This window comes from Pezoporus flaviventris, unplaced genomic scaffold (genome assembly GCF_033815535.1).
Source record: "Pezoporus flaviventris isolate CSIRO_AGI_PZ_B2104156 unplaced genomic scaffold, CSIRO_AGI_Pfla_v1 ptg000015l, whole genome shotgun sequence".
NCBI lineage: Eukaryota > Metazoa > Chordata > Aves > Psittaciformes > Psittacidae > Pezoporus > Pezoporus flaviventris.
Window position 1 is genome coordinate 19,365,281 of NW_026892563.1, and position 23,524 is coordinate 19,388,804.

At 35.0% G+C, this 23,524-nt stretch overlaps 1 protein-coding gene across 1 annotated transcript in view; it reads left to right on the forward strand.

Annotated features, from left to right (window-relative positions):
• Positions 1-22,622, forward strand: part of LTN1 (listerin E3 ubiquitin protein ligase 1) — a 31,743-nt gene extending 9,121 nt beyond the window's left edge. The window contains exons 8-30 of the mRNA XM_061453743.1: positions 642-832; positions 1,422-1,569; positions 1,946-2,731; positions 3,228-3,269; positions 4,316-4,508; positions 6,817-7,056; positions 7,265-7,418; positions 7,718-7,868; positions 8,588-8,789; positions 9,689-9,848; positions 10,007-10,108; positions 10,357-10,499; positions 11,276-11,411; positions 12,847-12,991; positions 14,758-14,971; positions 15,255-15,492; positions 16,469-16,543; positions 17,467-17,653; positions 18,094-18,265; positions 19,002-19,222; positions 19,783-19,977; positions 20,613-20,780; positions 21,556-22,622. Coding sequence (XP_061309727.1) covers positions 642-832; positions 1,422-1,569; positions 1,946-2,731; positions 3,228-3,269; positions 4,316-4,508; positions 6,817-7,056; positions 7,265-7,418; positions 7,718-7,868; positions 8,588-8,789; positions 9,689-9,848; positions 10,007-10,108; positions 10,357-10,499; positions 11,276-11,411; positions 12,847-12,991; positions 14,758-14,971; positions 15,255-15,492; positions 16,469-16,543; positions 17,467-17,653; positions 18,094-18,265; positions 19,002-19,222; positions 19,783-19,977; positions 20,613-20,780; positions 21,556-21,618 — 4,326 coding nt within the window. The 3' untranslated portion in view covers positions 21,619-22,622. The remainder of the gene's footprint in view (positions 1-641; positions 833-1,421; positions 1,570-1,945; positions 2,732-3,227; positions 3,270-4,315; positions 4,509-6,816; positions 7,057-7,264; positions 7,419-7,717; positions 7,869-8,587; positions 8,790-9,688; positions 9,849-10,006; positions 10,109-10,356; positions 10,500-11,275; positions 11,412-12,846; positions 12,992-14,757; positions 14,972-15,254; positions 15,493-16,468; positions 16,544-17,466; positions 17,654-18,093; positions 18,266-19,001; positions 19,223-19,782; positions 19,978-20,612; positions 20,781-21,555) is intronic.
• The last annotated feature ends 902 nt before the right edge of the window (positions 22,623-23,524 follow it).

Below are 23,524 nucleotides of genomic sequence, written 5' to 3' on the forward strand. Positions count from 1 at the left end.
TTAGCAGGATGAGTGGTGTTGCCATAGACTGGGATGTTTTGAGGGCTTAATGCTGCTGATCTCTTTTGTAACTGCTGGTATAAACTATAACCACTTATGGGGGATTTATTGTTCAGCTTCGTTGTTCAGCTTGCTATAAATATAGGTATCTGAACTATGATAAATCAAATGAGATGACAAAAAACTTTGGGAGTATGGGGATAAGTGCCAAGGTATTTTGTAACCATCAGAAAAATTCTGAGGGGAATTTTGAAGTTAGTGATGCTTCTAAAGTTAGGATTTTGAAATCATTGCTTATTCTTAGTAAGAAGAACTCAGAATTAAATACAGGACCAATGATTTACAATGATTTTTATGAAGCATCCTTAAAGTAATTATTAAAGAGAAGCCTTTAAGTGCATTTTGCTAACAAGGAAGGTCAACTGGTGTTAAACAATGCAGGAACAGTTTTATTATGTTAATTTAAATTTGCAAGCTGAGATAGGGAGAAATTGATTCTTAAAAATACTGGTAAGTGAATTTCAATTGTACAATAACTTGTTTCAGCTATAACACGGAGTTATATTGAATATCTAGCTTGGGAGTTCTTTCAAGACAACATATTCTCATTTAATTTACAACAAGTGTATTTCTTTCTGTAGGACTGTTGGGCTCATGTAAATGCCAAAAAGGGAGTTCTGCCAAAGCTATGGGCAGTGCTTCGAGAAGGTGGACGAGGACTAGCTACCGTTATATACCCAAATCTTTTGCCGTTCATTAGCAAGGTACCTCCTGGCATTGCAGAACCAAAGCTGGAATATTTCAGGACTTTTTTCAGCTCTATAATTCAAGGGTATGAACTACAAAATTATTTATTTATTCTGAAATCAGTTTCCTTTACATTTGGAAATAGAAGGGGTAATTTTTAAGTATTTAAAGATGAGTAGCAACTCACAGTTGTTCAATCTCAAACTGGCTATGGTGAAACTTGTCTTTTTGTTTCGTAGTTTTTTGAGTTTTGGTGTTTTTTTTTTTTTTTTCTTGTTATGTAATGACAGAAAGTGATACTTTCTAAGCTTCTGAGGTGTGTGTAGAAGATTGCAAAGGAGTTTTGACAAACAGCTGAAAGAGTAGACAGTATGCTTGACCAGATATGCTTCCTTTATTAATGTAGTGTTGGGTTTTTTTGAATGCTAAAACTGCATGAAAAAGTTATTTTAATGTAAGTTACATTAAATACCTGGATGTATTGCTTTAAATATGTCCTGTTGAATTTGTTTTGATTTGACATCCTGTCAATGATTCTGTGATTCTATATTCTTATATTGATGGTGTCTGGATAAGAACAGCATCACCAAGTTTACATTCTTGACACATGTACTGGGTTTCTCAGAAGCTTGTATGACTGAGTATTCCCTCTGTCCAATGTTGCCTTTGAATAGGTTGTCAAGTGAGCGAGCAATAGCCAGCCCTTCAGAAAGTTCAGCAATTATTACTGCTTTTATGGAGTGTCTGCGCTTTGCCATACTACAGAAAATAGATGAAGAAGATGACCAAAGGCAAATTCATCAAATGCTTGTATACGACCAGGTATTTGTTAGAAATATGCGATATTGAGTGTACAGTCAATAATTCAAAGTTGAAGAAAAATGTACATTTCTGTGGGATTTACTTCTGTGTTGAAACTTTCACTAGATTTTATGAAAAAAAAATAGTTCTACTGAATTTCATAGTTTTTTTCCTTCCTATAAAATCATCCCTTTTACTGCGCAGTTTAAGTTATTAAAAAAAAAAAGGCATCCTGCCCTGCCCTGTATATTTTTATTAAGTGTTCAAACTTGAGTAATTCTGATGTTTTCAGAATTACTTCTGAAATGTTTTTCCAAATTATTTCCTGGTATCATAAAGAGTAAAATGATAATTTAGTTGGACCACTGTTCTTTAATAACTTTTTTTATCTTCATAGCTAATTCCTCTCACCAATGCTGTACTTAAGGAGCCCAGGTTACAAAATGGACCATTATTTTATCAAATGGCAGAAACACTGAGCTCCTGGGAAGCTAAAGCAGAACTCCCCAGTGATGATGGCACAGATGAAGTTTTCCAGAAACTGTTGTCAAATTTTTGGGACCATCTTTTAAAAATGTGTGTGCTTCATGTTGATACATTGGACGCTGATGAGAAATCATTGTTTGCCATATCTGGTATGCTAGAAATTCTTCAGAATCCAAAGAGTGCTACAAAACCAAACAACAGAAAATCTCTAAAAATCAGGTTTACAGATGAGGATGAATCTGAAAGAAACACAGAGAATGGAAAGCTTATGGAAGTGAGAAATAATGACTCTGAAATAGAGGCTGACTTGCAGCATAGTTCACTTCTAAGGAAAGAACCTTTAGAGAATTTAGTCTGCAGCCTTGCTGAACTGAGTATTGTGTATGTGAATGAACAGAAGTCAGAACGGCATTTGAAATTTCTCTCTGCCCTGCTTAACTCTTTTTCATCAAATAGAGTTTTTCAAGTACTTTTAGAGCAGGGCAATGATGCAAGCTCTACTCAAGCTGAATCCCAAAATAAAATGAAAGTTCATTATGAAAGTCCATCCATGAGATTTTTGTATATGAATTTAATAACTTGGCTGAAAGAAGACTGGAGGAAAGACACCCATTTTCTGGTTGACATTTTGTACAGTGTGCTTAATTGTTGCAACAGTAATGATGAAAGGAAAATCATTCTTGACAATTTAACAAAGGTATGACTTTTAATTTTGTTAGTTTTTATCAAAGTGACTAGTCTTTTTGTGGGCTGTGGCTAGTTAATAATTTTACTTTGGAAGATAATTGCATGAACTTGATAAGTTCAACATAAGAAAGGTAAATTTAGGGAAGGTTGACGTAGCAGTGTTGGGATAAAAGGTTGACACATGTCCCTATCTGAATGGTATAATCAATAACAAAAAAAAGTAGCATCAGAATTTCTCTGGTCTTGCTGCTTTATACAGTGTGCTTTTATAATTGGTAACCTTTCTTACAAATATAGACCCTTTTTTAAAATTCATATAAATAAATATGCACAGTAGAAAAAGACTTGGAAGCCAAAAATAACATAATCACTAACTTTGTTACTGAAATGTAGCAACTTCTTCTATCCCTTACAGAAAGGTTGTAAACAGAGTTTAAAAGGTATGAAATACTTCCTGTTCAGCAAAGAATTTGTTAAATATTATGGAATTTTGTTTTATTTTTCAGATGGATTTGAAATGGATTATTTTTTTGCAGATAATTCAAAAGGTACCTCTTAAGACTTTTTTAGTCTTGTTTTGAATATTTCCCTGACATTACCTTTTGAGAGTTACATGTGTTTGAAAATTTTGTTATTTTTTTTAAAGTTGTGAGAATTTCAGTAGTTTGAAAATCTTGTACTAATAGTTTGAGTGTTCATTTTAGCAACAAATGGTAAAACTGCATTTAGTGCAGTTAATGTTAACTGCATTTAGATCTGTGGACAGTTTTAGAAATGAAACTATGGTACCAAAACAAAATCATCTTTGTCCCTTCTATTTTTGGTCAGCTGGCTCTTTGAACCAGAGGGATTCCTGATTTCCTTCTGGTTATTCCTTCTAAGATAGAGAGAATGGAGTTGCGTAATAGACCAATAATTAAAATGATTATTTGTATAATCACTCTCACATCAAGCTTAAAAGGGAAAGATAGTATTCCATTTTTCACGCGGGGTACTGAGACACTGACATTTGTATGATTGCCTGGGATGAAATATGAAGCATATTACAAGTTTTTGGACAAGAACTCATAGCATGTGGTTTGCAGTCCAGTGCATTTACCACAGTATCTTTCCTTACAGATAATGTGTATTTTGGGTATTCTTTTTTTTTTTCTTTTGTGATATTGTACCTTTTAATGGCTTACCACCAAAATAATTTTCTGGTTTGCGTCCTATTTATTCTTAGAGAAATTCAGATACTGTAAATAGATTTTGTGTTGCAAATGGATGACTAGGTTGGCTGAAATAAAATGTAAGTTATCTTTATAATGCCAATGTAGGCATTTCCTGGGCTCTATAGTTGGAGAAAAGGGAAAAGAAGGCTCTCAGAAGGTGACTTGTTTCACTCTAAAGTAGAGGTCTAACCTAGCCATAAGTTGCTGTCTCTGACAAAAAAGAAAGTTGGGGGAATTGTTGCAGATGTAAACAGCTAGAGGCTTATTGTTTATGACAGATAATAATCTTTTGGGGTATTAACTTTTATTACTAAGCACAAGACCAATATGTCAAACCTGCACATACAGAGTGAGAATCATATTATTTTCTTGTGATTCAGGCATGCTCAAGCACAACAAAACTTTCCTTGGTCTCTGACTGGCTGAAAGGAGATACACTTGGAGAAAGACTTGTAATGCTGACAGATGATCTGTGTCACCTAGGTTTAAAACCTGTAGCCACCTCATCAGAATCATCCTCTTCTGAAAGGTGGACCCTCCTGAGCTTAGTGTTGTCGCAACACATTAGAAATGGTGAGCATATTTATTCCTTGGAGTTTGTGAAGTGTAAAGGGGGGATGTGTTTGTGTTTGGTTTTTTACCTGAGCCAATTACCTATGTGCAGTTTAATTTTGTAAACACTAGATTGCAGCAGTGACATTGTAATTTTTTTTTTTTTTTGTCTTTATTGCTAAACAAAAGTCGGTGTTTAAAGAGCAGATTCAGATTTTCAAGTCTGGAAAACCTGAGGAAAATTTAAGAAAGTTTGCGTTATTAGCTGATATGCTGTAAAATAATACTACTTTTTAAACCAGAACATCTGAAATTTACCTTCAGAACTAGAATATCAAAGATCGTGGTTATGGACCCATGCATGTGGTGCTAGTGCCTTCTTACAGGACCTATAAATTGCTTTGAGCCACTTTCAGTTAGATTCATGTATTTTAAAAACTGTGTGTGTGTGTATTTATGCTATATATGCAATCTGTTTTCTATTAATAACCTCCTGTTTCACGTCTTCATTGAGTTTTGTGGTATCTGTCATATAGACATCTAGTGGAGTTCGATTTCCTTGACGTTTTCCATGTAAACTTGTTATTTCTGTTTTGTTAAACTTGGCATTTGCTTTAATCCCTGAGGTAATATACTTTGGTTTATCTGAAAGCTGGGCACACTTGTGGTGCTTTCATTCATCAAAGATTGCATGCAACAAGTTGACTGCAGTGGATATTCATAGGTAGTGCATCCTGAAGATGTAAGATTGTTACTTTGGCTACTGGAACTTTTTGATGTAGAGGAGCATCAGGAAAACCTGTTCCCTCTCTCCAGAGAGTTTTCAACAAACTTACCGTATGAGTCAGTGGTACCCTAGGGCTGATTTTCCAGTGACTTTGCTTTTGGCTCTAGAGCTGGAGGTATTGCTGAGCTCATTTTGGGCTGGGTGCTGTGTGACCTGGTTTTAATGCATTTTGGGTGAAGTCTAAACCTTCAGGAGCTATGGTGATTCTTGACTTAGATTTGGGCCAAGATAAAGTATATGGACTCTAAAACGGATTTTTTTTTTATTTTTTTATTTTGTGATCTCGTCTAAATTTTTGAAGGTAAGCTGTCATGGAGTAAGTGGAAGGGCCTTTCGTGGATCAGTAACCTATCAAATGATATGAATTAAAGGTGAAGAAAGTTAAATACTGGAATGATGATAATTGTTTCTGATAAATTATTTGGAGTGATCAAAACTGAAACTTCACAGAGCCATAGGAGTGTGTTATGTTATTGAATGAATAACTGATATAATTACAGATGAAATTCAATCCCAGTAAATATCAAAAGTATACATGGGAAGAACACAACTGTAACTGTTTGTTCAATAATAGGCTCTGAGCTGTTAAAACTCAGAAAAGAGCTCTTCAGTCATTGTAAAGGTTCTCTGTAAATGGTATTGTAAAGGTTCTCTGTAAATAGTGCTTATCAATGAAAAAGGGAATACAGCTTTTTAGGAGCTGCTGTGAAAAGAACAAGGGACAAATGAAAATTATTATAGCATTGGTGTGTTGATATTTTGAATATTGCCTGTAGTTTTGGTCCCTGCAATATTCTTGTCACCTATATGCTGTTGAAAAAAAGTGTGATGGAATTAAAATGTTCCAAAAGAAAGATGGCAGGGGTTGTTAGGCAAATGCAGTGGCTTCTGCTTGTAGGGGCAGTAAAACAGACTAGAATTTTTCATCTTGCAATGAAAGTGATTGGGATGGGGTTGTGGTAAAGAGCCATAAAATCATAATATGTATGGAAAAAAACAAATAGGAAGAGGTTTTTCCTTGTTTAGATAGGCTTAAGGAAAAAGGAAACTATAATTCTTCATACACTTCATAACTAAATAATAGAATTTGTTGCCACAAGATGCTGTGGAGTTCGAGAATAAATGGGATTAGCCTACTTCTATCCCATGAGAAATGGAGTAAGTGTATTCATGGAAGATCTGTGTGATTGGGGTAATCAGGTGTAATCTCTGGCTTGCAGCTGTTGGCCAGAAGCTAAGAAGGCATAAAAGGGGAAAGGGACCACTCTGCACTTGCTCTATTTTATATACCTTTTGTCTAAGGTGCTTCAGCTGGTTTAGAGAAAGGATACTCTGCAATGTGAAACTTTGTCTAGCTGATCTTTTAACTGTGGAGTAAGAAAGAGAATTTAGCTATACATGAGACTGAAATGACTTTGCACTTTATTTTGCATTCAAAATTAGCAAATAAAAAAAAAAAAAAGGTGCATATTTGTATGATGTCTCTTAATGATCATGTTTATCAAGTAATCAAAGCATGTTGTCTTTTCCTCTCCCTAATAGAATCTTTGATTGGTGAAACTTTTGTTGAAAGGATTATTGATAAACTTCAAGCAGCTCTGTCTAAAGCTAAGGATCTTTCTGAAGCTGGAAATACTGAACCATTGGTATCTTTCATCTGTGACGTAGCCTCAAGCTTTTTCAGTTCAGTTAAAGGGTGTTTACTGATGCCGTCCTCAGAAGACTTGCTGCTTACCATCTTCCAGCTGTGTGCTCAGAGGCAGGATGCTACGCACTTAACAGGTAATTTGGAAAAAAACTTCAACCAAGCTTTTTTGTGGTTGATGATTACTTCTGAACTCTTTCTCATCAAACAGATTATATAACAGAATATTGAGTTCATAGACATGGAGCTTTCAGCTGTAACTCACATGAAAATTTGTGCTTTAATTTACAATGTCAGTAGTTACTACTCAACATTGAGTTTTTATTTTCTTTTTCCCTACAATAGATTTACTTGTATGTAAATTAAAACACACTTGGATGTCTGGAGTAAATTCACTTGTGCATCAACTTCGGAGTATGCAGAAACAGAGTACCTTCTTGCATAAATCTGCACTATGGGTCAAGAATCAAATTCAGTCTTCTTCCTTGGATGTTAAAAGGTAATTGTGATGTACATGTCCATTTCATAATATAGTCACCAAAACAAAGTAAGATCAGTGCTATACTGTTCTTTATTTAATTAGAATTTTACTACTAAGAGATGTTTCAGCCTGTCAGAGGTGAGAACTGCAGGTGGAGCATCATTTAAAAAGCCATTTCTGTAGTATGTATATAGCATTGATACAAAGTATATAGCATTGATACAATGTACATAGCATTGTATCAATGTAAAATAAAGCAGCTTGCTTTCACTGGATAGCGTCAAACTTTCGTTTGCAGTGTTTTCTCCTTATCTCAGCCTTCAGGTTTTGATCTTTGCAGTCAGTGATTTGTTGTCTAAGCTTATGGAAGCTGACCCGCAGTCTGGATATCTTGTGGGAGCTTATGTTGACCATGTCATGCCAAACAAGACTGAGTGGGAGAAATTGCACGAATCTCTGTCTACTGAGGTATGAAAATGATAATAGACTTGCATGCAGTAGTCAATCTTACCTCAAGTCTCTGTTCTTTAGGGTGGTAACCATTCTTTATTTTGACATGGTACTGCAGTTACAAATATGCATATGTCTAAGCAAAGGTTTTTTTCAGCCTCTGTCAATGATAGAGGACAAATTCTGTTTGTTTATGGTCCCATCCAGTATTACTGTGGAAAATAATAATCATTCTTTTCTGCATGGAACACCAGCAACTTGCCTTACAGTCCAGGAAATTTTATCTGACAGAATATGGATCATGAAGGTGCTCTTATCTTTCATTCTTCTATAAGATAAATTTTGTGAAAAGCACTAATATTTGCAGAGAAACATGATGTGCTGACTATAAACAAAATGCTGATATGCATAGTGTGGAAAGTGGGGAAGGACTAAATTTCCTGTCTAAGCAGTTATCTTCATTAACTATAGTATTTCTTGTAAAATTATTACAGTTCAAAGATGCATATTTATTTCTGAGGCAGCAATGCAGTTTCAAGCTACTGTTGTGCATTTAGGTTTTCAAATATGACAGAGTGGGTCACCATCACCATTGTGCTTTCAATGTTCATTTGTGTCTTTCATGGTTATTTTTTTTTAACAATTCTGGATTTTCAAGGTTAAACAGATCAGAGCTCTTCTGTGCATCATTAAAATGTCAATTATTTGTTCATACTCTTCTTACGCATGTATTACAGTGGATGCACAAACCTCTTTTGGAAGGAAGGCTTAGTATGAATTGTGAACCGTTGGGATCATGTGTCCAGCTGTGTGGCACAACTAAACTTCCAGGCCATCTGTGTACTTCAGCCTTATTAAGTAAAATGGTGCTACTTGTATTGGAAAATGATACAGCCCATGAAAATTGTGATGTTGAAAGAAGCAAAATAGATAATATAAGTAAGTGGTAAAACTTAAAGGAATTTGATTTTATAGTAATTGGAAATTAATCTGAATTGATAATTAGAAATGTGTATTTAAAGTTTGGCACATAGATATGAGAAGTCATCCTTTTTTCTCTTGAAAAGTATAAATAATGCACAAATGTAATGTAATCTATTTCTAGGGCCTCTTGTGATTATATACATGCTGTCTCAACAGGACTTTGAATTTGGAGGTTTCAATTTACAATGAACTTCACAGTTGTTCATTCCCAAAATATGTGGTGCATTGGCGTGAGTGGGCAATAGGATCTTTATCTGTGCCATCAGATAGACTCCCTGAGTGTTTAGCCATAACATAAAGATATTTTGAGGCAGCAGTTTTTCTTAATTCTACCAGGTGGAATCTTGTTTCTTTATAGAATGCTCAAATTAGAAGCAGCATTATCAAATTAACATTTTTATCTCTGGAAGTCTCACCATGATGAGAAGCATAATTGTTCAATAAGCTAATAAAGAAAACACATGCTAAGTGTTAGCATAAAATTTATTTGCTTTCTGGACTTGAATCTTGAGTACCTTGTCTGCAAGAAATACATATATGTGTATATATCTATATATGTATATATAAAGAGAATAGAGACAAGCTACAGTTCTTGTCATGCTTGATTTACTTTAAAATGTCCTGAACATACAGAATAAGTTATTGTAGCTTTTTCTTTTGTATTTTATGATGCAATGGCAAATATCCAGTTCATGCTCTGAAGCACCTGAAATTGCATGTAAATATCATCTTTTTTTAATGCATTTAAAATATATTTAAAAAACAAAACCAAAACCTTGACCTGAACATTCTTGCTTACGCACTGAATATCTTCAGCGGTTGTTTGTAAGCAACAGCTTTTGTGGTTTGATTAGTTGCAGAACTGTTGTACTCGTTACAATGGGTTGAAGAATTGGAAAATCCTCCTTATCCACTTCAAGAATATCTCCATATGTTAGAAGAAATACGCATCACCTATGAGAAGTTCAGGATGCTTAGTGATACAACTGGCCTTCAGCAAACAATATTTGACAGGTATGTAAGAACAAGAAAACCAACTTCTCTGCATGTTTGCATTTTATAAAGTGTCACCATATTTCCTTATGTGTACTGACTCAAACTTCACATGCTTGTGTTGTGAACTGAACTGTGCATCTGTCAGTATTAACCAGGGTCTTTCTTCTTCTTTGAAGATCAGAGGAACATGGAAGACTCTGGTCCTTAACCATGGCTAAAGTGATTCGTGCAGAAAATGCTGTATCCTGTGAGATGAAACAACTTAAGACAACAGAAGGGTATTTTAGTCCTGACGCTTACAATTTTTTGTTTGTTGCAAATGTTGATAGTGTTAAATGATACTGATTCTGATGAATGACAGTTGAAGACTGAAAATTTGGTAATATGTGTATGGTATGTAAAGGTGAGAGCTCAGTGCCTGGCATTAGGTATGTCGTAGGATCTTTGATCATTGTGAACCAATTGACATTTTGTTTACTAGTTGAATTTTTGGGTTTCATTCTATGATTTTTGCTTGTATAAATAGGTTTCTGCCATTAACAGAGGGCAGATTACATACACTTCAGTGCTTGTCACCTTTTCTGCTTGAGGAAGAAAAGAACGAACTTGTTTTCCACTGTGTGGCCAAACTTATGACGTGCACACAGACAGAGCTTTCCAGCACCGATGGTGAGTGTGTTCTTATCTCCAGTCCATGAGAACTTAAGAATGTATTTGTAATACTGTTTGCATTTAGAGAAAATCTGTTAATATTGTTTTTCTTAGAAAGATCTTCTCAGTTTGCATGTTTATATACTGTTCAGCATAGTAGTTTTCTGCTTTATTAAGGAAGTACAAGCAATACTGCCTGGTACAAAATTAGAACTAAAGTATTTAGGCTGATATTGTTAGAAGAATTTTGATACTGCTGTATTGTAATTGTCTGATTTAAACACATCTATAAATACTGGAGTTTTCAATCATTTAGGCTTTACACAACATGCAAAAATATTACTGTTGTCAACTGGAAGTGTCATGATTGTATTTACATGCTTTAGCAAGAGCTCTTTCACAGCTTATATATGATTTTTTTTGAGTAGTTCTTTCAGTGCATACACTTTCAGCAGCTTTTGAAAAGTTACTTGGAGGTGATTGAGATTTCATACTCTAAGCAATATTATAACACACTTTTAGTAGCACAAATATATTTAAATCATAACAAATTTGTGGTTGGTTTGAAGTTCTTGGTAGGATTTTTTTTTCCTGAAATTTGGGTTAGATATAGTGGTTTTGATTTAATGATGCCATCTCTAGATTAAGTGTTCAAAGAAGAAAGTGTAGGCATTGTCCAAATTGTCTTACAGTATTGATGTTCAAATAAAAATAGTCAGTTGACATACATTGTAACACTTGTTTTCTCTTGATAATAAAGGTCTATTGAGTATGGTATTTTCATTCTGTTACAGGAGCATTTGGGTGTCTTTCCATTCTGAACTCCTGCTTGAATGATACTAGTATTGATTGTGATCATCTGTTACCTGGAATACTAAAAATCATAATATCTTGGAAAAACAACAGTGAAGACAGTTTTCTCTTTAGCTGGTAGGTGCAACTTTGAGATAATTTGACTTTTAATTTCTAAAATGAGATGTTGTGGTTTAACCCCAGCTGGCAACTAAGCCCCACATAGCCACTTGCTCATTCCCCCCTGATGGGATAGGGGAGAAAATCAGAAGGGTAAAAGTGAAAAAACTTGTGGGTTGAAATAAGGACAGTTTAATAGGTAAAGCAAAAGCTGCATGCACAAGCAGGGCAAATCAAGGAATTTGTTGACCACTTCCCATTGGCAGGCAGGCGCTCAGTCATGTATGGGAAAGCAGGGCTCCACCACATGTTAACAGTAACTTGGGAAGACACCAACACTCAGAACTCCCTCCCCCCCTTCCTTCTTCCCCAGCTTTATATGCAGAGCATATGTCATACAGTATGGAATGTCCTTTTGGTCAGTTGGAGTCAGCTGTCCTGGCTGTGTACCCTTCCAACTCCTTGTGCATCCACAGCCTACTCCCTGGTGAGAAGCATAAAAGGCCATAGCTCTGTGTGAGCACTGCATTATCAACAGTCTTTTCAGCACAAATCCAAGACACAGCCCCATACTAGATACTATGAAAAACATTAATTCTGTCCTAGCCAAAAAAGCATGAGAGTTTAAAAGTACAGAGTGGTTATTAACTCAACAAAATCAATTTGAAAGTTACAACTGCCATCCGCTACTCTAACGTTACATTTTTAAGCCATTCTAGAACTGCATCCCTTAGTTCGATATACCTGTGTTCATGTATAACTCTTGCTGAAGAAAATTACCTGGGTGGTTGAAGGTTGGGAAACTAGGAGCTTTCTTTAATGTACCTGGGTATCAAAGGTTTTCAAAAGCATTCAGTTTTTGTAGGTGTTGCTACAAATTCTGATTGCCTATTTAGGTACCAGAAAGAAAACTTGGATAGTAAACTTAGGTGGCTGTTGTTTAAAATTCTGTAACTGCAAATGTAGCTTGGAAATCTTCCAGCAAGGAGTGAAAATATACTGAGGTTCATTTGCCTTGAGTGTAGTGAGAGAAACCCAGGCCACAGAGTCTCGAAATAATATATGCTATTTGGGCACTTGAGTGCTTCTATCTTATTCTTAAAATTCTTAAAATCAGTAACTTAAATGATTATTGCATTGATGTAATTGCTAAATTTCATAGTTCCATGTAAGTGTATTACTTGAGCAAATATGTAAATTGTACAATTTTAGAAATCTTTGTAACATGCAGATGAGCAAGTAGCTCCTACAGTCTCTTTTGTACCTGTTGACTGGCTTATTTAAACTTGACAGCTAATATAGTATTCTAACTTTGAAAGACAGAGTATCAAAAGCACGTAGGGCAGAATCTACTGCAACACTTAATTTGTCCTAAGAGGAGTGAAGACAAGAATATAGATGCTCATGTTTACAACATGAAGATCTGTAAGCTTTAGTTGTATTTTTATTACAGTAATCTGAAAGAGACAAGTGCTCAATTGCTTGGTTTCAACATAGAGGTGATCCGTTACCTTCCCTTATTGCTGAAGTATTCCATAGCTCCTTTGGACAACAGTGAATGGGACTTCATCATGTGCTCCATGCTGGCTTGGTTAGAGGTAATACGAAAGAGATTATTACTAACCGTTGCACTGCAGCTTTTAATAGTATCCTGATGACCTCCAAACCTGATGGATTGATGCAGGGGAGGGGGAAGGGGGGAACAACTGAAAAAATAGGCTACAAAATAACTCAATTTTTGTAATCTTATTGGGCTGTCTGATTGAAATTTCAACCTAAATCTTTTAAAAGTTTATGTTGAAAGTTCGCCTTTCTACTTACAAAGTGGAAAGTTGGGTATGATACAATAAAATGCTATAGAAGCAATGCCACATAGCAATTTGAATAAAGATGCATGAGGATTACCAAGAGGAATGGAAGTCAGAGTGTTCGTAATGTTTCAGTCTTAACTTTTAGAACGTGGTGGGGCTTAACAGTTTTAGTTTCATCTGATGTGTGTTAACTTTATAGTATCTCAGAGTAATGATTAATATTAATAGCTGGGTACCCAGCATTTTGAGGATAACTTATTTTACATATCACCTCTATTAAGATACGGAACTAAGAAAATACCTACTGCTCGAGTGCTAATGTTGCATCTTCACTTTTGATGTACTTACTTTTTTAGATTATTCCCTGCATGTGGCAGGGACATAGTCGTCTCATCTTAGCAAATATTTGTCTCATTGTTAAAAAGAATTGTACAAAATCCTTTTTTACTTAGCATTGACAAAAGTCATCTATTGCTTAAAGGCACAAGCCATACTAAATCTCTTGTTTCTTTTTGTTTATGGAGATGAAATTACCTTACTCTTGAAGCAATACGATGGCACTGGTGGTTGGAAAATAATTTTGAAATATGTCTGCTGTAGGTCTCTATGTTGAAAAATAATATCCCTTTAAGATCACATTCTAATATGACATATAAAAATTATCTGAATGTAAAGCAGTATCTGCATTGCAATATCAAACTGATCACCTGAAGCATCAAAATGTATTCCAACAGTGTTAGAAAACAGAGTGAACAGCTGACTACTTTATTTGTTAAATAAGGATGCAGAATCCCTCACCCTGTCACTACTAAGGGCAAGCTGGAAACTTCCATGTGGCCTTTCTTGGTCTTGGGATTAATCTCCTTACCTATGCTGTATATGCAGAAAATCACAACAAACAAAACAACAACAAAAAAACAAACCCAAATAAACCCAAATAAACAAAAACCCAACAAACTTGAATGAAAAAATTGTTGCATAGACAAGTGCTTGGGAATAGTTTTAATATTTAATGTTATTCCTTGGGGGAAAATAGTAAGAATATGAATTAGAAGAATAAACTCTCCTGGGGGAGAGGTAATGTTCTCCTGATAGCCACTTCAATAATTTCCAGTTTACAATAGTGTATTGTCAGTTTCCTTCTGCGAGTTGGAAATACAAGTATGATATCCATATGGCTTTTGTGTTTGGGAGAGGAAAGTGAGAGCACTTTACATACCAGTTTTAGCTCACTTGGCTGCACAAGTGCCACAGAAAAGCTCAGCTGCATACATTTCTGTTTGAATCCACTTGGTGGCAATTTCTGTCATTGAAAAGAAGGTCACATAAAGGAAGCAATCCAGGATTCTAAATGTTGATGAGACTTGGACATTCATTTCAGTAAGTCTTGCTATGATACAGATTACATTTTTAAACTTTCCCGCAGTCATATTAAAATGGTCTTTGCAATTGAATTTTCTTGGAAATTACACTTTCTGGTGTACACAGGAAATGTGAAACATTTTAAAGCAAATTTATGGTTAAGACATTGTCCTCTTATTTTTTCCTTCTAGACAACAAGTGAAAACCGTTCACTTTATCATGTCCCGCTTGTGCAGATTTTTGCTTGTGTCAGTTGTGACTTGGCATCTGCCCTTAGCACTTACTTTGAAGCTGCAACTCTCAAAACTACTGAAAACCTTCCTGTGAACTTGATCAGCGAATGGAAAGAATTCTTTTCTGAGGGAATTCACAATTTGCTATTACCTTTGTTGGTGAAAGTCACAGGCAAGTATATGGCAAGGAGGGTCATAGTGGTACCCATCAGGCTATTCTGAAATATAACCCAATGGGCCATATTTTTTAATTTATAGTAATAATATGTCAACACAGTTTATAAAAACTTGCTTTTTTTAACACTTACATGCTAATTAGTAAAGTAACTGCACTTAACATTGTTATTCTTAAGTTTAGGTGGATTCTGATAAGTTCAGTCTGAGTTCATAGTAGTGCTTGTTTATGATATCATCCATACACTGTATCACAGCTCATTTTTCTCTATTTTAAATAGGAGAAACCAAAAATGCATCTGAAGGCTCTTTTCAAAACTCTGTGTTAACGTCTTTGGGTGAAGCTCTAACTCACATCTCGAAGGACCAGTTGTTAAACCATAAATTGCCACCAAAGTTTGTTGCAGGCCAAAAAACAAATCTTCCAGATAAGCTCCAGACTCTACTAAATACATTATCTCCACTGTTGCTTTTCCGGGCTAGACCTGTACAAACTTCTGTCTACCACATGTTGTATAAGTAAGAATCAAAAATTTCTCACTTCTGTCACCTTCCATCCCATGGTTTTTTTTTTTCTAATTAAAAAAAACCAAAACCACAACAAAACCAAGAAAAACCCAACAAAACCCAAACCAAACAAAAACAAAAAAAAACAAAACAAACCCAGAACCATGCTGTAGAACATGCACTTACAGATGTATGTTTAGCAAACTCATATTCCATTATGGGAGAAAAAACTGGGCAGCTTGTGTTCTGTATTGGAGGATGTTATATAAAACTATGAATGCTAAATTTAATTGTAAAAATCGACTAAATATATACCGAGAAATTTTACTGCAGTAACGAACATACAGTCATGCAGTTTTATTTTCTGTACCATTCTTACATAGATAACAGCATTGTAACTATAAAGCTATTTATTTTTAGCCCCTATTCTAATACTTGTAGCATCCTAAAATAAAAACTGAATTAGTCCAGGTTTGATCTGGGTCTGACTATTGTTAAATAGTATGGCCTTTTTATTTTCACTAATTCAGAATAGAAAGTAAGAAAGTGAAATGTGTAGTCTTGTGAACCTTCTGGATCTCTCTAATGCCAAAAGAGAGAATACAGAATTTGAAAAATACTGTGCACATTTGACTGCTCAAAATGCAGGTTGTGAAGCAGCTGGTTTAAGCATAAGAAGCTCCCGTTATCTTTCACATACATTGAGGCATAAAGTTGCAATAGCTTTATTCCAATAGAAAAGTTAATTGAGAGTAGTGTGACTCAGGAAATATAAGAAGTCTGGAAAAGAACTGAGCAAGGCTACGTGCTCGTTGGCTGTCATTCAGGAACCATCTTTGCAATGGTGACATGACTCTTAAAGATTCTATGTTGTTAATAACAAATAATTGCCGTTATTTTATTGCTTATCATTAGCTTGACACTGATAAGCAAAGAACTGTGCATCATAGTAAAAATTAAATCTGATTTCCTTTCCATATTTCTGTAGATTAATGCCTGAATTGCCAAAATTTGATGACGAAGATCTGAAATCTTATGGTGACGAAGAGGAAGAATCAGCATTGTGAGTATTTTTATCTCATAGTTTTTTTGTGGCTCTTCTGTATTTTTAAAATGTGCTATAGCAGTTGAGATTAGCATCATAGTGGTCACCTCTCAGGAGATGTTAAGAAAAAAAGATATGACTATGACAGTAGGGTAATATTAAAATTATTAAAATTAAAAATATTCACTATAATTGGTTAAATCTGCCTTTGTGCTAAAACTGCAAGCAGTATTTGCAATTGTTTTCTAGGTACAGTTACTAGAGTAAGCACAACGTACATGCTTTGCATTGTGAAATCTTCACAGATTTTTACTGGACTGCTCTATTCAGACTGTGTCCAGCTGCACAGGTAGCTTCAGTTACTTGAGCCTCCAAAACTCACCTCGGTGTTGTATACAGCTTGAATATGATAAGTCAACAGTTTCAAGAGGAAGCATGGTAACTGTTTAAAAAAAAAACAACAATAAAATCTTTTTTCTTCACATCACCCTAGGGATCAATGCCTACCTTTACTATAGAGACGCAAAGGGCTTTTTAATCCAAACCCAACACATGCAGTGATTAGGAGAACCATTGTTCAGTTGCTCTTTTGTTGGTGTGACCTGCGGACAAAGTAAGCAAGCAAACCAGCTGTGCGTGGTGTAGGCTGAATCAGCTTAGACAGTGACCACTTCCAGGTTAAGCGGTCAGCATTCAGTTTGTTTGTCTTGCAAAAAAAAAAACTGTCTTTTCAGGAAAAAGAAAATAAAAATGAAAAAATCTTACATTCACACATTTGTGCTAGATTTTAAAAGTATTTTTTCCTGTAATAAAAGGTCCCTTTTATGTTCTACATACATAGTTTTACTGACATGACTTTTCTAGGAAATCTGTGAATATAAATTCAGTTAATGCTCTGCTCAAGATCTGAATTTACTAAACCAGATAACACTTTTCCATAGATCACCTCCAGCAGCTCTTATGTCTGTCCTGGCCACTCAAGAGGTCTTGCTGGAAAACATCCTGGAATGCATTCCGGTTGGAGAATTTGCAGTTATTCAGCCCCTGAGTGATGAGTTCTGCCTTGTTCTAGGATACCTTCTCACTTGGAAGTTAACATTAGCTTTCTTCAAAGCAGCTTCTTCTCAGGTATATGTTGCGTCCTTTCCTCTTAACTGAATTTCTTAATATACTTACTTGGTTTAAATCTTGACGTTTCATCCAGCCTTTTATTCTTTTAATTATGCACCTATTGGTTTTGTGGAATTAGTGGAATTCTGAAAGCATCAATAGACTTTGATTTCTGCACTGCAGGAGTTAAGGCTGGTAGTATTAGAGTAATAAAGAATTAAGGTGCATTAATAGATGATTCTTGCATTTTCAAACAAGCTTGCTACTTTTACAATTTTCTAATCATTCAAAGTGATGCAGAGAACTAAGTCACTCTTCTAAACACCTGTTCTGAATCATAATCTTGCTTTTCTTTCCTATAGAAACAAATTTGTATTATTTACAGAGGAAGCTATATTTGTTAAGTCTCGTGTACATGTTATGGTTTTTGGTTTGACTTTTTTGTTTTACACTATCAGCTGCGAGTTCTCTACTCACAATACCTTAGAAGAACTAAAAGCTTGAATAAACTGCTGTATCACTTGTTCAGGCTTATGCCTGAAAGCCCCATCTTTTCTGGGCCAACTTCAGAAGTTCCAAATAAGGACACAAAAACCTTTTTTACTGAAGAGCTTCATTTAGATATCAAAGGTTAGTAAAAATTGTAATTATGCATATTTTAATACATACTTTTTGAAATGTTTGCGACATTAGATTATGTGTTTTCATCACGCTGTTCAGAAGACCCAGTTAATCAACTGTGAGGTGAGAAGGTATGCTGGTTGTTTGGGGTTTGTTTTTGTTTTTGTTTTTTTTTTCTGAGAAACATGAAAAAGACAATTAGTTTTTAAAGTTACTTCACTGAAATTGTTATGTACTGTATAGATGAGAGCAAAGACACTGAGTTTCCATTTCTTGTTACTTTGCTTGAACACCACTGTATGTTGCAGAGCAATTTACCTGGATGACAGTAGAAAGAATTACTAGTGTGACATTCCAAGAGAATGATTTCCCTTATCTCTTTATAAACTTCTATAGGAACACTGCAAATCTCAAAAGTGTTCCAGATTTCTTACTGTTTGCTCCGAAGTGTGCATTTTGTAGTTTCTAGAATGCAAAAGTATTTTTGACTTCTGATAGTCCACCTAGAATTAATCTCTAAATTAGAAGATGAATTTCCATTTGTGAGCTATTAGCCTAAGAAACAGAGACCAGACTGATGGAGAAAGACACAGTCAAACAAGCACTAAAGGTAGCAAGTATCTAAGGACCATGTACATGACATTCTGGTTCCCACAGTTATGTTGGTGTCAATATTTTTGTACATGGTGTGGAGGAATTGACGTTTGTGATTAATGCATTTCAACATCTTTTCTTTCCCTCCCAGGGACAGGTGTCCTGTCATCCCAGATTCCGCACTTGGCCTGCTCTGTGTACCATATAACACTGAAAGACCTTCCGGCCATGGTCAGGCTTTGGTGGAATAGCTGTGAGAAACGCGTCTTCAATGTTGTAGATAAGTTTACAAGCAAATATGTCAGCAGCGTGCTTTCTGCACAGGAAATAGCTTCTGTTCAGACTAGCACACAGTTATTTAATGGCATGACGGTTAGTAAGACTTTTTGTCCTTTTTCTTCTAATTTACTTCAGTTTTTCAGAAACATTAAGAAATTATAAGGCTGTATTACAGTGTGCTGTATGATTGAATTTTTGTTCTAAATGATGAAAACAACGTTTAGCTTGGTATCTGTATATTAAGTTGATGTTTGTTAATATTCTGTATGGAAAAAAATACAAAAGAATGGGTTTTATGAGGTTGGAGGAGGTAAGTGGAAGATATGGCTATCAATACACTTTCTTCGGTTTATTATAAAAGTAATGAATCAGTAGATTGAAAAATGCCTGGTAACTTTTTCTTTGGTTTACCAACATATGAATGGATTTTTATTTTCTGTGAGAAGAGTGTTTTCCTGGTCTAAGAAAATTATTTAATGTGTGTAGTAAAGTATTTATGTTTTCTATATATATATGTGTGTGTGTGTGTGTGTGTGTATTTATGTTTTCTATATATATGTGTGTGTGTGTGTGTGTGTGTGTGTGTATATATATATAAAGAAAAAATGAGTGTATCTTTGTATCTCTATATTGTTTTTCTATTTTATTAATAGGTAAAGGCTCGGTCTGCAGCGCGGGAAGTCATTGCTACCTATTCAGTTGATGATATATTTATTGAACTAATAATACAGCTTCCATCAAATTACCCACTGGGATCCATAACAGTTGAGAGTGGAAAGAGGGTTGGTGTGGCTGTACAGCAATGGCGCAATTGGATGCTACAGTTAAGCACCTATCTTACACATCAGGTAAGTGTAGAGGAAGCCCCTAGTTTTGAAAACTGAAATCAGTCATGAAAATAGAAAAACATTCCTAGTGATGCAGTATTATTTAGATCTGTATAACGGATCTCATCAGTAGATCTCAAAAGACTTCATGGGTTTGGTCACTTCTGTCTGCATCTCTCCAGATCCTGGAAGAGAGAAGTAAAATTATCGGCCTAGTAAGTTTTGTTAAATCCATAGCCAAAGTTGGAAATTTAGATCCTTTAAGACATGGGCCAGTGTCTGCTATATGTTGCAATTCCATTTCAGCTATCATTTGAAGGAAGGAAAAAAAAAAACCAACCCAAAACCCAGTACATGAAATTCTGTAAAAGATTGGTGGTTGCTGAAGTTGCATCATCTGTGGTTAGAACAAAACAGTGATTGAAAATTTTAAAATCCCCTTTTAAGTGCTTCTAAGTGCATTCCTTTCATTGCTTTTCTATAGACTAGACTTTCATCTGTATTTCATGCATTTGCTCTATAAATTATTCACCACACATATTGCATATAATTTCAGATAAAGCCTTCAGGCTTTGTTTCCTTCATCTGCTTATGAATAACAGTAAGAATACTGTGAAGAAATTCTGCAGTATTACTAGCTCTTTTTCCTCTGTTAGAATGGCAGTATTATGGAAGGATTGTCTTTGTGGAAAAATAACGTGGACAAACGTTTTGAGGGTGTTGAAGATTGCATGATCTGCTTTTCAGTCATTCATGGTTCCAACTATTCACTTCCCAAAAAAGCTTGCAGAACATGCAAGAAAAAGTTTCATTCAGCTTGCTTGGTAAGTACCTAGGCTAAATCTTTCAAATAGGCAAAATATCCATTTGTAGTTTGAACCAGGAAATTCTGTTGTAATACTGTCAGTTCTCTGTTGTGTTATTGGAGTATCAGGGATTAACTAAACTCATGAGTTATTTGTATGGCTTTTGTAATAAGATGTAAGAGCATGTAATGAGAGAGGGGTTGCTACACTTCACAGACGATAATGATCCATTTCACATTCACTAAGACATAAGCCTTACATCTACGTAGGGTGTAGCAACAGCATCTCGCTGTTATCCACACCAATATGGGAATGGAAAAGGTTAAATTTAATTTGTGCAGCATGCTCTTTAGTAAACAATACTGATGTGGACAATTAACATTTAACTATACCCAAGTCATTGTAGGCAGTAGTTGTACAGAGCGTACTGGATCAGGTTAGCACCTGTATGGACATGAAATGGAGAGATCATTGCTGCTTTAAAAATGCTAGCTTTTTGTTCTAAAATGAGACTGGATGAGAATTCCTTTGTGTCAGGCTTTTTAGAATTAGACCTTAGTATTATATGTGTGTGATGTGTATATACAAATACATGTGTATCTGTATGTGCACATGCATACATACAGAAGTGGAAAGGTCTTTTTACAGTTTGTTGTTGTTTATTTGGTCTTTTTAAAGTACAGTTAATGCTTTGACAATTATAAAAATTGGCAAATAATGGTGGTTATTGGTGCTAAACTGTCATTCCTGAGAGCTTGCATGTGTGTCTTAAACTACTATATTTATCTTTCAGTACAAATGGTTCACATCGAGCAACAAATCCACCTGTCCACTCTGTCGAGAGACATTTTTCTGAATTAAAACATTCTCCTTTCTGTGAGCTAAGTAATAAATGAAGAGATGGCAAAAAACTGTTGTAAGAAGCTAACTACTTGGAAATAATGTCAGTTACTTTAAATTTTTGACTAGTGGGATATATGACACGTATTTACCTCTGGACTGTTTTTTGTAAGTTTGAAGATTCTTCTTTGATATAAAGAAATATATTAAGAATAATTTATTTTAATGTGTATATTTTTAAGATGAGATATATTAAAAATTTGGAAATAATGCAGTTATGTTTCAAAAGTTGTGTTTAAGCCACAACATAGTTGATTAAAAACTCTTATTTTAGATGTATTCTAACACGGTGTCAGGCACTTAACCCAGCTCATGCCTTTTAATATAGCAGGTGAATTTAACATAGGTGGTATAAACCCTTGATTTTTGGTTATAGTGTGTTCATAATAATTCCTTTTACGGGGAAAAAAGAATGTTGTTGCTGTTAGACATGAAGGCATGGATCTAGGGTGACAGTCTTCAGTTAAAGCATAAAATTTAAACATAGGATGCTTTAAATTAACATGCTTGTATGCTGAGCTTTCACCTTTAACAGCCTCGTTTTCCAAAAATCCCTTAACCATCCAGCACCCTAAAACCACAAAAACTCAGAAGCCCAAGTAAGTAGAATACAATCATTCCTGCATGACAATGAAAAATGCTACTCGTTTATTGCCAACTGGCTTTTAAAGAGAAGGCATATGCACCTATCATTTCTTACTGTTTTAGTTGATGTCTTCGTTAGCTGGCAAAGCAGCTATCACTGAATGGACACTGTACTTCCACTGTCCCAGAATTACAAGGACTCCAAGTGAATATGACAGATGTATCAAAACTTAATATTGTTGCCAACTATACATTTTCCATGCTGTTTATTTTTTTAAACAGCAGTAGTATACTAATATATTCAAAGTTGAATGGTATTTGGGGTGGATATCTTTTGAAAAGTGAATAAAAGGGAGGGAATAAATAAATTTTAATTGACCTGTGTAGTGTCTGGATTGTTTTCTATTAGTTTGTGTGATAAAGTTTCAGAAATTAATAATATAAATTTTAAGATAACAAGTTGGTCCCTTCTGACGTTGAAGCTCTAGAAATGAGTTTTAGCTGTTAATAAGTCTGTATTTTTAACAGGTAGTGCTGACCTTCCAGAGGAGAAATTTCTTCACAGTTTTTGAGAAAGACAGAATGGAAAGGCTTTAAAGCTGGTACTGAAAAGCTCTAACTGGAAACACAGATTAAGGAGCAAGCTGTAGTTTTTCATTTTTACTGATACTAAAACTCCAGAGCTGCAGCAGACAGCAGTAGAGAGGGGCCAGGAAAATTGAACTTACGATTTGTTGAACTGGATGCTTGTATTTCTTTGTCCAAATATCCAGCTGTTAGATAGCCCAGTGCAATCATGTTCTGGGGAAAGGATGTTTGTTACATTTTATTAGTTTCTGTTCTGATCTTCATTATTCTGTTCTTTATAATTTAAAACTGCACACACTGTTGAGCATTGCAATATGTGCCAGATAATTGCCTGTTTTTATCTTTGATTACCTTTTAAAACCAATTCTTTAGTTATAACTAGACATTAATTAAACTTTGTTAAACCTGTAGTTTTAGTCTATTAAATGTTTTGACTACCTCTTAAAAATCCTCTTTTGATGTTATGACTTTTGCTCAGCAACTTAACTTTGCTAGCCAAAGTGGTTAACATAAAACTTTGAGAGTGGTGTAAGTATGATAGTGTTTTGGTTCAAACAGCCCTGCAGCTCTGATTGTTACTTTAAAAGCCATGATTTACATCAAAGTAAAATCACTAACCATAAAACCTCTTCTCCTTACAGCTTTGTAAGGGAAAACTGAACCAAAAAAAAAAAAAGTGTTGCTTAGCA